Source organism: Rutilus rutilus, assembly GCF_951802725.1.
Source record: "Rutilus rutilus genome assembly, chromosome: 24".
Taxonomy (NCBI): Eukaryota; Metazoa; Chordata; class Actinopteri; order Cypriniformes; family Leuciscidae; genus Rutilus; species Rutilus rutilus.
In genome coordinates, this window is record NC_140228.1 from 18304682 (window position 1) to 18319531 (window position 14850).

At 41.0% G+C, this 14850-nt stretch overlaps 1 protein-coding gene across 9 annotated transcripts in view; it reads left to right on the forward strand.

The window, feature by feature from the left end:
• The window catches only part of dlgap1b (discs, large homolog-associated protein 1b), a 143759-nt gene that overhangs the window by 102029 nt on the left and 26880 nt on the right, over positions 1-14850 (forward strand). For all 9 annotated transcript variants that reach the window (XM_084399643.1, XM_084399648.1, XM_084399646.1 and 6 more), the window contains one exon: positions 3771-4017. In XM_084399643.1, the coding sequence (XP_084255769.1) occupies positions 3771-4017 (247 nt within the window). The remainder of the gene's footprint in view (positions 1-3770; positions 4018-14850) is intronic.

Consider the following 14850-nt stretch of genomic DNA (forward strand, 5'->3'; position numbering starts at 1 on the left):
CACTAAGTACACACTAGAAAAATAATTCAAAGCGAAATGTAGTACAGTATGCCTGGAGGAGAATAAACTAGCAACAAAATATTAGCATTGTGTGGAGATTGAGCTGCCATGTTCACTGGTAGTTTAAATACTCAAAGGCCATTTTAAAGGTGAGTTGGTGTCAGTAAAGCTTTGTAAGCAATTTTAAGTGGTGTTCTTCCTTGTTAGCATGTGTAGCTAAGAGATTTTCAAGGTGAGTTTTCAAGATTAGCTTCTGTAGCCCTGGGATAAGGTGACGGGCAGCGTTTACAACCGATACAATTTTAAGGTGAGTGTTCAGAGCCTGAAAGCTCACTCAGACAGACAACAGCCCTAACCTTTTAGAGATTTGTTCCTACCACCTGTGAAAAAAAGACACTGCCCTCAGGCGTGCATGTGGATGTGTGTCTTTTCTGCTCCCTGAGGATATATCAATCATTTCAGTGACAAAAAGCTCAGTCAGCTCGAAAAAAAAACCCCATCATTCATTGGTGCCTCATGTGTATACTGAATGTGTGTGGGCATGCAGACATGTGTTTGCGCTGTATGTGTGTACATACATGTGTTGTGTGTAGGTGTATTTCTGTGATGTTTTTGGGGGAGTTTATTGCTTACTAGATGATTAGCAGACCTTATTGCCTGTCTGTCTGTAGCTTCCACCAATGACAATCACTCTGCTGTCCTTTCCTCCAATCACAACTCACTATTAGTCCTCCAGTCATAGAGTGCTCCAAACAACCTGTTTCCAATTCCGTTTGAACCTCAAATCACAAGACCTTTTCCTCTGATAAGTTTCTGTGTAATTCGCACTTCTCCTTTCTGTCATCTCTTACACTGCTGATATTGCTTTCACTTGTACAGATTTCCTCCCCTCTGCACTCTTTTTTTCTGGTATGTTATCTGTATTAGTGTGTTTAACCCTTATCATTGAAGATACAGCATGGCTATTAGAGGGTTAAATTTACCCTACATGATAAATGACAGCTCAGAATTCCCAATTCAAACATTTCCCCCCAAGCAATTGATTTTACATCAATAATCAACCTATTACTAATTTCCTTCTGTGACGTTTACCCATTTTGGTATTTAAGGTTTCATGACATTTCAGGCTGAAAAGATTAGAAGTCAATATGTTAACCCTCTGGTATTGGTCGCATGATTTTTTTTGTATTTTTTATTTTTTTATTGAAATTATTGTACTATATTTTAGTTTGATAATATTTTTTACTTAATATTCTGTATTTTTAGGGGATTTTATGGTAGGCCTACTAAATTATATTTATGCAGTAGTTATAATCCATTTACTTTTTGAGCAAGGACCTGAAAATTTAATTTCCGATTTAAGTGGTTAGAAATCTTTAATGCTTTGGACCACAGACTTGAGTTTGGTCTCTTTTTAAAGAAGACACTTGGCAGATTTTTATATGAAATATATATTTTCTAAAACTGTGAGAAAATCAAAGCCATAAATCTAAACAAGCTGCGTTCCAAATTTGAAGTTGATATCTCAAAAAATTTGCTTTCAGTAAGAATTTGTTTGTGTGCAGTACCAAACGTTTTCAATAGATGAAATTCGTCTCCCATTCATTTCCAAATGCGGTCATTTTTTCGCGGACCATTTAACCTTTTTGATTCGTCCATGTTTTTTTGTGTGTGTGTGTTCACACAGTAATAAGGTAAAAAATTCGAAAAAAAAATTCTTTAAAAAAAATAAACGTTCAAAATATTTAGTCCAAAATGCCTGTTACAGCACCAGAGGGTTAAGGTCTAAACACAATGACAGCAAAGATTTGTCTTAAACACACTAATACACTTATGTTTTTTATTCTTTGTGATTTACTTTCTTGCTTTTTCATTTTGTAAAAATGTATGCTTGAAATTTAAAAACATATTTCTGAAAATAAAATACATTTTCCAAAACTAAAAACACTGATATGGCCTCAAAGCACCCTGGAATGGGAAATACTTAAAAAGGGTATTTTGAGGGGGATTTTACATTATATATTATGTTAACATAATAGTTAAATTATATTAACAGAATTATGTACATTTTATCATTTATATATATATTTTTTTACATTTTTATTAAAATTGTTTTGTTTTATATCGTTAATTGTTTAATATATCTACAAACAAAAGCTATATTATTATTATTTATACAAATAAAAAATGATAAATGAATCGATCAAATGTATGTATTATGTTCAAATAATTTTGCATTTTAAAAGTTAATGAGTTGACTATAATGAAAACATCTAGGTTTGTCATCCTTAGTGAAAAAAAAAGTATACTTTATTGTATTAGTATATTGCAAATATTTTTACTATCTTTAAATGTATTAGCATCATGCTTTTACCTATTTTCACAATACAACTTTTAACACACTTTAAAATAATTGTACTTTAGTACATTTTAGAAAAATATATTTTAGAAAAAGTGAAAATTCTGTTTATTTTTTTAAAGTGCATTTATTTGCACTTTATTAAAAATATATTTTAGGTATATTTTTAACTGTGTGCTGGAAGTGATCATTGTAACAATGCATTGAATATATACTTTGTATACATTATAGTATAGTATTTTTTTTACAAAGTATAGCTAAGTATTATTTGTGTATTAATGTGCATTTGTTATTGAAGAGTGTGCAATTTGTAGTAAGCCAAAGGACATTCTGAGCATTGAGCACATTGAGCAATAAGCACTGAGCAAATACTTGTTACTCAAATATAATGCACTTTGCTTGTTTGTTTCGATGACACTCGCAATGAATTTGTAATGTACTTGTAACACAAATAAAATACACTTTAATATCACTAATCAAGCATGTAATTAGTCCCTGCACAGGCAAATACTTAAAGTATACTAAGTATACTTGAAGTTGTTCCAATTTAGCACACAAAAGTAGGCTACACTATATACACTTAAGTCAAGTCAAGTCAAGTCAAGTATATTTGTATAGCGCTTTTCACAATACAGATTGTATCAAAGCAGCTTCACATTATTAAATTAAAATAATACAACAAGGTTTGTTTCTAGTGAAATTTACTGATTGATAAAATCAAATTAAATATCCCCAAAATATCCCCAACTGAGCAAGCCAAAGGCAACAGTGGCAAGGAACCGAAAAAGTTATGCTTTACTACAATTTAATTACAACTAAAATATACATAGTACAAAATTAGTTGTTTCAAAATTGCACACTTTTTTTTTCACCAGGGAAACTTCAAATTGTTAACCCAATTTCATTTCAACCCTGGCTTAATTTAATCTTCAGTTATTTTGTTACATATTTCACAATGTTCATACCTACGCGGTAATCATTCATACCTTCAGTACTGAAAATTTTGGACTCATAACAGGACTAAAAGTCATGCTAAACATCTTTCAAAATGTAGAAGCATTACTCAGCCTAGGGTTAAAACTTGGCATAATCCAGGGTTAAGCCTAGTGTGAAAAGTCAAATGTATTTTATTAGATTTTTAGAAAAGCAGCATTTAAAATCTTATGATCGCATTAGGCTCCTCTGTCTTCTTAATACAATGATTTAAAGTCATTGTGAGGTAACATCTTGAAACTACTCATTCAGACAGGTGTACTTATAATATATAATATATACTATGATCTACAATTTATAATATATACTATATACCACGATCTACAATTTATAATGCTATATGCTGCGATGGATCCCATAACAGAAGGGTGAAGGAGTTATGTGACAGCATGTGGTGACGCATTGTCTCCCCCTGCAGGTGAGCGAGGTGGAAGTGAACGGGCAGATCGAGGCTGTGTGTGAGAGTGTGTTCAGTGAGATGGAGTCCCAGGCCCTGGATGCTCTGGATCTGCCGGGGTCCGGGTGCTTCCGCATGAGGAGCCACAGTTACGTGCGGGCCATCGAAAAGGGCTGCTCGCAGGAGGAAGAGGAGGAGAGAGCGGCACTTCAGGCCATCGTACCACCTCGAACCACTACTACTGTTAGAACCATCCAGAGCAGTACAGGTACAAGCACATTAAAACAACTATTATTACTGAAGTTTTATTAGTGGTTATAAAGGTTCAATGACATGCCACTATTTTTTGTGTCCGGATGTTATGTTCTTTTAAATGCAGTGCAATATACATACACTGACTTGAATGCACCTCTTCTATGATGTTTAAAATTTCTGCATTAAAGTTTATTGCATATATTTTTTTTTCCTAGGCATAAAGTCAAAACCGCACTGGTGGTCTAACAACCTGATTTTTTTAATCGTAATAATACGAATAGTGTGGCATAATATTTTCTTTTTAAAATCTTAGTAATATTTGAAAGGGGTCTGTTTGTCCAACCTTTTTTTTTTTTTTTTTTTTTTTTTTTTTTTTTTTTTTAAGTGACTGTGGCTTTGTCTGGCGAGAAGTTTACACTTACATGTATTAAAGGTGTACGGAAAATATATGAAATTTTTTGTTGTTGTTAATCCATAGTTGGAATGGCCCTGTGTTCATAACCTGAAGTGTGAAAACTTTTGCCCAAAATTATGTTAATTTATTTTTTAAACGATTACACGTAAAGAATGAAGATTTCCTAGAACTCAACACATGCGTTTTAATCTAGATATTTAAAGATTTTTTACATTAGTTCTTGAAAATCCATATTTGTCATTGACCCATAATAACTTCAAATAAAGTATAAATATATATTGTTTTACTGAAGCTGTTCTATATAAGTATAACATTTTATATGACTTCAGAAATTCCATGCATTCTTCCTGCTATCATTGAAAAAATGTGCAATCTTGCCACTTCCCTCCCTTCCATTTTTATCTTCTATCCATCCTTCACTCTCTCTGTCACTTCATCTGTATGAATAGAGAGAGCCAAGGTCTCTCTCCTCCTTCTCTCTTGTGCGGCGTGTTGTTTAATTACAGCGATTAGAGAGTCTCATTCTTTCTCCTCGTCACACTGTCATCGGGGTCGTAGTCAGCTAATTAAAAACATTTACAGACAAGTAGGACGAAGGAAAGCCGGAGAAAAAGCGAAAGAGCTGTTGAGACAAATTAGAATGAGAGAGGGGAAACAGACAGGAACATAATGGATGGAGATGAGATTTGGGGATTATCACATCCATTATCAACCGTGTCCCATGTGTGTGCTTTTTTAAAAACTTATTCGCCAAGCTTTAATCTCTGATATAAAAAAAAGAAAAAAGAAAAGTCAATCAGAATTAGGTAAGACTTCATTGCTTTTGCAGGCCATTATTCACTTAAACAAGATTGCTAATCAATTAAATACAAATTCCAGACATGACATTTTATGCCATGTAGTTTCTGGGTTATAGTCCTAAAAAATAAACTAACACTTGGGACTATTAACAACCAACCAATAATATTTTCATTGTTTACATTAACACACTATGTATAGAGTATACTACCTTACAGAAGTTTTGGGACAGAATTTTTGGTTACACTTTATTTTAAGGTGATATAGTTACATTGTACTTACTCAAATAAGTACTGAGTAATTAATAAACTACATGTACTTACTATAGAGTTACGGTTAGGGTTTGGTTTAGGGATGGTTACTTGTAATTATACATAATTTACTGTTATTACTATAGTAAGTACATTTAGTAGCGTGTAACTACGTCACCTGAAAATGAAGTGTTACTGATTTTTTGCATTCTATGGAATGTTTTTGAAAGAAGAATCTTTTGCTCACCACAGCTGCATTTATTTGATAAAAATAAAACAGTAATATTATGAAATATTATTACAAATTTAAAATAACTGTTTTCTATTTAAATATTTTTTAAAATGTAATTTATTCCTGTGATGCAAAGCTGAATTTTCAGCATCATTACTCCAGTCTTCGGTGTCACATGATCCTTCAGAAATCATTGAGAAAACAGTTATGCTGCTTAATAGTTTTTTTGAAACCGTGATACATATAATTATATGTATTAATGTAAAAGCCTTTACTGTCAATTTTGATGCACTTAATGTATCCTTGCTGAATAAAAGCATTCATTTCTTTTCAAAAAATATTACTGACCCCAAACTTTTGAAATAATACCAAGTCTTGTTAAAGCTTTTGCTTCTTCTCTTTTTTTTTTTACATTGCTTTAAGAATAATTATGTATACAACACACAATTCTTTGTTTCTTTTATTTGTCACTAAAAGTTGTATATTAATTATTAATAATTGAATAATCCACTGAACTCAAAATACGCATGTGCATGTCTTTGTTTTCACAAATTCTCGTTTTTGTAGTTTACGTGAATTCAATAACAGTATCGGTGTCACTGCACTTTGAATCTCATTTTCAAAAGTTTTTCAAAAGCCCCCAAAATGCTGTTAGCGTGTAAATGAATGGCCAAAACGCCTAAAAAGTTTTGCGTTTTTAGTTGAAAACGGTGTCATGTAAACGTCCTGGTTGCGTATGCAACCCATCGTTCCCTGAAGGAGGGAACAGAGGACGTAGTCGACGTCGACTGAATGGGATCACGCTAGGGAGCCTATCTTCTTCGAGCATGCTTGAACGAGCCAATGCGCGCAATGGCGACGTGAATTGCATCACGCGATCCGCCCCGCGAGACGGGTATAAATACGGAAGCGGATGCATACACCATCTGTTTTTCGCTGAGGAGCCGAGCGTAACTCAAAGAGTCAGCGGTGGTCCAGCTATAGTGGCAAAGGGACTACGTCCTCCGTTCCCTCCTTCAGACGTAGTCGACGTCGACTGAATGGGATCTTTAACCCTGGAAAACGCCATTAGAGCTGCCACCTTCCAGGGCCTGGGTAAAAGCCTCAAGTCCCCCTGCAACTCTGAGGCGGAGAAGGGTGAGGCTTAGGCCAGGGAAGTCGACTGCTGTTCCACAGGACCACTGGGAAAGCGTACCCTGACAAGGAAGAAAGGGACACTGCGGAAACCACATCCTGCCCGAAGGGAGGTAACGTGGGGGATACACATATGGACTGGGCGGATGACCGGGCAGTACAACATATGGAATGTCACTGGGATAACTCCAGCTTATAACAGAGGGGAGGATCAACCAACAGTGAGGGAAGACACGAGGTCACCGCAGGGACCTGTACCGTGGAATAATGCACATATGGGATCGCCGTAGGATCACAACATATGGACCCAGCCTAACACAGGTTCCACCAGTGCATACGAGTGATAGGCCTGGCTTCGGACGCTCCACCACGTCCGGTGCCAAGGGGTATGGAGGAACTCCACAGGGTTCAGTAAGAGGGAACTCAACTGGAGCAAACTTGGGACTTCTCACCAAGACGAAGGCAACCACTTTGAAGTGGGCCAACCTCTGCTTGGAAACAGCCTTCCCTTCTGCTGGTTTCCATAACAGATAGAGCTGGTCTAAGGTCTAGGCTTTGTATTCTGATCACGTATAACCGCACTGAGGCAGACGGACAGAGAAAAGCCAGGGCTGGGTCTGCCTCCTCCGGGGCAGCGCTTGCAAGCTCACCACCTGGTCCCATAGGAGAGGTAGGAACCTTGGGCACACATTCAGACCGGGGTCTCAACTTGTGAGAGTTAGCCGGCCCAAATTCCAGGCATAACTCGTTGACCAAAAGCTAGCAAGTCCCTACCCTCTAGTGGAGACCATGCGAGCAGGAGAACTGTTTCTTAAAAAACAGAATTTTTTAACCCACTGCCTGCGATGGCACAGGGGCGGTCTCTGCAGTGCAGTAGCACCAGATAAAAAGACCCAAGAGGGTAAGGAGGGGACGCAAGGCGGATATATCTCCTTGCTCACCTCAGGGACCTGACGACCAAATCGCACTCCGCTTGGATTTGAATCCACTGCCTCATGATGTGCGCCAATGTAGAAGCCACAACATTTTGAGGTGGAGGGGACAGCCCTCACTCCAACCACAAGCAGTTTTTTTAAAAGGGATTACTGAAGTGATCGAACACCTTCGGGATCTCCTCACGGAGAGAAGACTCAATTCAACGAACAGGTTCGACTTCTATTAGAGGAGCAAGCGTCTTTCTAGAGGGTGCTCACAGAAGTGATGGTCTCTACTGCATAACAATTCTTGCGGTAGACCAGAACCTCTGCATCCCGTTCTTACTAGAACCAGACCTGGAACTTTCCCCGGTCTAGACGCAGGTGCCATCGTGCCCCATCCCTAAGAATGTGCTCAGAGAAAGGTGTCAGGAAGGCTGTTGAGAGGAGGTTGGTTGGGCCAGTGAGGGGCAACTAACAAAACCTGTTCCATCTCTTCCTGATTTTAGCACCATAGTGCAAGAAGGCTCACTGGGGAACGCATTTCTGCGGGGCCCAGGGCCAGCTGTGGCCAGAGTCTTTGTCGAGGGATATCCACTCAGACAAGAGAAGAAACAACTGGCATAGGACGAGTCCGGAGGGGCAACAGACGTGGCTGTGCGGCCCCGAAGTGGTCCGAAACAGCTGGCCAGCTGGGGATGGAGTCTCCACTGTATCTGGACCGGAGGCTGTCGTGAGGCTTGTGAGCGGCACGATTGAGCAGGCCAGCAAAAATAAAGCGACCTTAAAAGCTTCTGACTCCAAGGAGGAGGTGGCGGGCGAGTTGCAACATGCAAGGGGAGCGCAGCTCGATGGTCGCAATTTTGTCAGAACAGTACAAGCTCGCTGAGCAGCGGTGTCTCGAAGCAAGGGACTGTAAGCAACTCGAGGCAACGAATGCCAATGCAGTCAGAGGGCTCCCAGAGCTCTGTTACTGCATGCCCTTTATACGTGGCCCCTCAGCCAACATTTGGAGGACACTTGTTCCAGGAGCCACTAGCCCGGGGAAACAAAGGTCTGCTTATGGGCTGAGGGTTTGGCGATAGGCCAGGGTGTTTATTTTCTTACACGGAGCGTGTCGCTCTGCCACGGCCACCTCGGGACTAGGTCGTCAAGCCAGTGCTGAAGCGGTCTCCATATGGAGGAAGCCGTGCGGCTGCATCTGCCATATGCCCCAGGAGCCTCTGAAAGTTTCAGTGGGACCCTTTCTTACTTCTAAATAGCACTGAGCTGGCACACCTCACTTGAGAGATGCGCTAGACCGAGACCACCTCCATACTAGAAAAGAGATACTCGGCATTTGGGCGAGATTACTCTTTCCCAGTTGACCTGAAGACCCAACTGGCTATGGAGCACTCGAAGGGGAGCACTATGTATTGATACTTCGTATCTTTGAACGCAAGAACACAGTAAGCCTATGGAGCGGAAGGATAGAGATCTGAAGTACACGTCTTTCAGGTCGAACGCTGCAGACCAAGCTTGGGTACGGGGCATTGAAAATGCAACTCTGTGTTTACAAGTGAACGGAGGCTTTTGAAAAAGCGCCTGTATCAGTTGGTACAGAACCAAGATGGTCGTAACCCCCCACATAATAAGGGTACAATGAAGTACGGGTTTTGAAGCCAAACTCCATACCGGCTGGAGGGAACGGCTAGCACATGTCCTTCGCCAGTAGGACTGCGGCACACACACAGGACAGGAGCTCTGCTCAACACCTAGGTGTGCTGGATCTCACTAAAAAAATCTTTTAGGAGCATTTCTGCTCAACACCTTGGTATGATGAATATCACTGAGCCTGGGCAAAATGAATCGCAAGCCGGGTCTGAAGGTACCGAATGGGGCTAGGCTGGGCATCGGTTGGAAGCGTTTTAGACTTTGACAAAACCGGACCAGGGGCCAGGGAACCACAGACGTACCCGAGGTGGGGCAGTGAGGTGGAGGACAGGGATCCAGCTCGAGAGGCCCGAAGGCGGCCCAAAGCGGGATCTGAGTGTGCGGTGCAACACTTACCTGACTGTGGAACAGACACGCACACAAACAAAGACTCCACCCGGCCCTCATCCGGGGGGAGGGAGTGGATGACCCACTCCAAGCAACTTCCTCCATCCCTGAGCGGCCCTACTGCTGGGTGTCCCTACTGCGGTCGGCTCTATGCTGAGGCCTGGCTGGAGGCTGCTGCGGAGGCCCAGCAGAGCAGCTACAGGGGAACACCCTCGGCAACGAGCAGGCGAAGGAACTGCCACCGGAGGCGGGGTGGCAGCAGCGGGCCGCCGGGGCAGGATGTGCCGAATGGCCTCCGCCTGCGCTTGGGCGGCAGAAAACTGCTGGGCGCAGTTCTCCATCGCATCGCCGACCAGCCCAACCTGGGAAATTGGGGAGACCAGGAACCGAACCATCCATCCGCATCCACCACAGAACCAGGCTGAGCCAACGAAGGTGCTCCTGGACCACTAACGTGGACATCGCCAGACCGATCACGCACGCCACGGCACTCGTGCCCCGGAGGGCGAGGTCAGATGTGGTGCGGAGCTCACCTATGAGCGCACGGTCTGGACTACCCTCGTGCATGTCCATGAGTGTCCTGGCCTGATAAGCAGCGCCATGGCATGCAAGAGGAGGCGGCTTGCCCACAGGCTTTGTAAGCTCTGCCCGTCGGAACGGGTCTTAGGGGGGAGACGAGGGGCCGCATCCAAAAAGCAGCGGCCGCCGGACACAGGTGCATCTGTGTCGTGCCAGTCCGCTCCATTGGAGGAACCAGCGCGGCCCATCCCGAGATACCAATCATCCAGCCAAGACTGTTCGGTACACGGTGGAAGATTCCAGTCGAGCCCGACAGCCTCGGCGGCCCGATTCAGCATAGCTGATGTTACTGGATCTGGCTCGGGCAACGTTACACTCCCAGAGGGAGATAATGCAGCTATCATTTCCAGAGGTCAGCTCACCCTCCGATGCTGCAATCGGCATCCTGTCCCCTGGAGAGGCCCCGAATGAAACGGCTGGTCGGTCCATTACAGAGGGACCAGCGCGCTCAATGGGGCTCCACCGCCTGCGATGTGATAGAGGAGTGAGGAGCCCACAGGGATTGGTAAACGGGCGGGGAAGCCTCACTATGATCCTCTGATCACCCATCCCACACGGCACCGTAGCGGGCCCGGCGTGGTAATGGGGACTCCAGCTTCACGCATGAAGGAGAGTCAATCTCAACTCCGCGATAGTCATATCCTGCCAATGAGAACATAAACTATCCACAAAAGCTGCTTCAACGTGCTGCATATATACACATACATTATATACACATATATATTACAAACACGTGATACAACCATTGTGACCGTCCATATGGGGGGACAGGGAACGATCGCATCCAGAAACGCACGGGTGGAAAGGCATCTTGAAAAAGACGCAAACGCACCCGTGTTGCTCTTTCAGGAAATGGGATCCATCACCAGTGCCGGAGCACACAGGGGAATGACTGCGGCAACACTGAACAGTGAACTGAAACAGTGAAGCACTCACTTTTCTGCCCTCTAACCAGCCGTCAACAAACATAGAAATTTGATGCTGTTAAAACAGCAGTTGAGAGCTCAAAGCTCGTGATCACCGCTGCACTCGCGCTGTAGAATCACCAGCAGCTGGGAGAGTCTTCCTAGAAGAAGCACCGACACACTTGCTTGTTGTAATATAACAACACTCTTCAGAGACATTGACGTGAAGAACGATCGGCTCCGAAGCGATGCAATTCACGTCGCCATTGCGCGCATTGGCTCGTTTAAGCGTGCTAGAAGAAGATAGGCTCCCTAGCGTGATCCCATTCAGTCGACGTCGAATACGTCTGACGTTTTCGACTAAAAGGGAAGAGCCCCTTACTCCACTGTTTTGCTCCTGTAGAGTGAAGAGTGGAGAGAGAGAGCGAGAGCGAGAGAGAGAGAGAATCCATTTATTTTCAATGAGAGTTGGAGATTTGAGTCAGCATGACACTGTCGGTGACGAAACGTTAAGCAACTTCTATGCCACTTTTGGGTTTGAAACGTTATGCAAATGAATAGTGATGTGAGAGTGCAAACAGTGGTGATCACATGATCCACCTCATCATGCAGAACAACAAAAACAAAACAAAAAGTACAGTAGCTCGCCGACCTCCAGCGATTAAATCACTGTCAATGTGAACGGCCTTCATGAGGAGTCATTGGCTGAACACATGACCAGAAGCAAAATGAAAACAAACAACCAAAATGTTTTATATAGATGTACACTAAATGAAACACAAGCACAACCGAAGTTTTTCCTCCGGCTCTGTGACTACACAAAAACACACATTATTGACTTATTGTCACAGAAGAAATCGGTCATAGGGAGCTAAAAGGACAAAAAAAAAAAAACTTCAGTGTTCACTGAAAGGATAAATCTCTTGAGCGTATGTAGTAATGAGTTTATTCTGTGTATGTGTTATAGTTTAGTTGTTACTAAAAATAAAATTATTAAAGCATAACATATATCAGTATTATTAATATTATTACTTTTGTTGTTATTTTTCTTGTAAGGAATATCACACAACCCAGATATTTTTTTCATCCATTTTTTTAATAATACAGTATACAAGTTCTGTTGTGCAGCAAAAAAATAAAATGCTATGTTTTTATTAATTGCTATATTTTCCTTTGCTTACATTTTAAAAAAATTATTAAAATGTTCACGTTTATGAATTCATTTTTTATTGGACCAGTTTTGATGATGAATTTGTGTTCAATCATCAATTGTTGAATCATAAAGCACAGTTTGTGAAAAAATAAAATGGATTTCACAAGAATTAAAAGATAGCTTGCTCTCTGTAAACAAACGACCAATAAGATTTAAGGATGTGAACGATAAGTAAGTGTTGTAAAAAAATTAATAAAATGGTAACCAGAAAGTAAATCAGAGTTTTACAGCTGTCCAATATTCCAAGTTACAGACACACTCACAGATGTGCGTATCACATTTGTCCTTTTAGCAGCTTTGATCTAAATGTCATTTCCATGGCATTAAAGGATTAGAACTCCCCGTCTGTCTGAGAGTTTCTCTTTTTGTGTGCATCAACATCTCTCCCTTTCTCTGTGTGCTTCTCTCTCTGGGGTAATGGGATATAAAGCTTTCATGCCGAAGCTCCAGCCCCAGATGAGCACTTGTGAGCGCTCTAAGGTCTAGAGAGATGATAGATCCCACCATTCCTGATCTGATTCATCACTGACATTAAACAAGTTTCTTCAGAGACAGGGACATTTTTGTGGAAACTGTGATGCTCTTTTTTTTTTTTTTCAGAATTCTTTTAAGAAGAGAAATCTCAAAAGAACAGCATTTTGTTGAAATAGACATCTTTTGTAACATTATGAATGTCTTTACATTTGTTAGTAACACGTTTCCCCCCAAAGCCTAATTGCATTCTTTTGTTACTATAGGCTACATCAGATTGCTATTTGGTGACATATTGAAATAGCTGTAGTTATTGAATCTGTCATACAGACTCTTACTGTCTTGTTAAACTTATTCAGACCAAAAAGAATATAAAGTTCTGACATAATATTTCTCACAGAAATCTAAATCAAGCTTCACCTGATCCATAAAAACAGGATATTTTAGAAAAATACTTATCATTGATATCCTCTTTACGTGTGTGTGTGTGTGTGTGGCAGTGTGTACAAAGATGGCGATATCTGAAATCCTTGTCCTTGTGGGGACATTTTTGGTCCCCATGAGGAAAACAGCTTATAAATCATAGTAAGTGATGTTTTTTGAAAATATAAAAATGTTGAAAGTTTTCTGGGTATGTTTTGGGGTAGGGTTTGTGTAAGGGGATCGTATAAAAATCATTATGTCTATGGAAAGTCCCCATAAAACATGAAAACACAACATGCACTGTAAAAAGTTATCAATTGACTTTAATTAAAAAAAGTGAGTTAGTGTGTGTGTGTGTAGATTTGACTATATTTCTATTTAAAATCCAATGAAACATCAAATAGCAGCTTCTGAGGACATTTGAAGGTCCTCACTGCTGGAAAGCCTAAAGCCGGACAAAACATGTTTATTTCTAAATCAATCACGTTTATTTTCAAATCAAATAGTGTCACCATTATGTTAATGTTCAAATTGTTTTCTATGAAAGGTTTCATTTTAGAAGCATGGAATTACAGTGGGAGCAAGGCTATATGGAATTACACTTATATTAAAACCTGCAGAAACACAGAGTGAGGCTCAGTTCTTGTCGAAGTCTGAGGAGAATGAGGGAGATGAAAATGTTACTGTTCTTTGTCCAACCACACGAGGGCGGGCTCGAGCACACACTCTGACTGTTATTTAATGCTACATAAAAATGCATGTTTTAAAGGGATAGTTCACCCAAAAATTACAATTCTGTCATAATTTACTCGCCCTCATGTTCCAAACCTGTACGGGTTTCTTTCTTCTGTTGAACACAAAAGAAAATATTTACACCAAATCTTAAATTTTAGTTCATTTTAACTTTACTAATAAAGATATACATTTAAAGTTTAAGTTGGTAGTTGACATAAGATGACTGTGCGTGGATTGATACACGATTCATGCAGTATTTTCATCTAAATTTCAGTAATTTTCATCTAAAACACAATTCACTATTGTTTTTATTGAGATGACGGTAACGATACCCTAGATACGACTTTTTTTAAATCCCCCTTTCCCCTTATATTTATTTTGTGAAGGATTTTTAGTTTTATTTCACATAATTGAGCTCATATGAGGTTAGTCAGTTCAGTGTGGTGGGAAGTCCCGCAGGCTCATTCATGTTTGGCCGGTACGGGAATCGGTGTCTAACGGATGTGACGGTGTGGGCCGGTCCCGTACCCGCCCGTAACTGAACTAGCAGCTCGATCCACCGAGCGCGAGCGTTAACTCACTGCAGCGTCATTATAGCTTCCATTCAGAGCCAAGCTGGAGTTTATCACTAGATCCCGAAGATTCATTCAGGAGCTGTTCTCTCTCGTTCTCTCTCCGGTTACCGTTTACCGAAAATTACAGGGTATGTGTGACTCCTGGATCCGCCGCCTCTGTG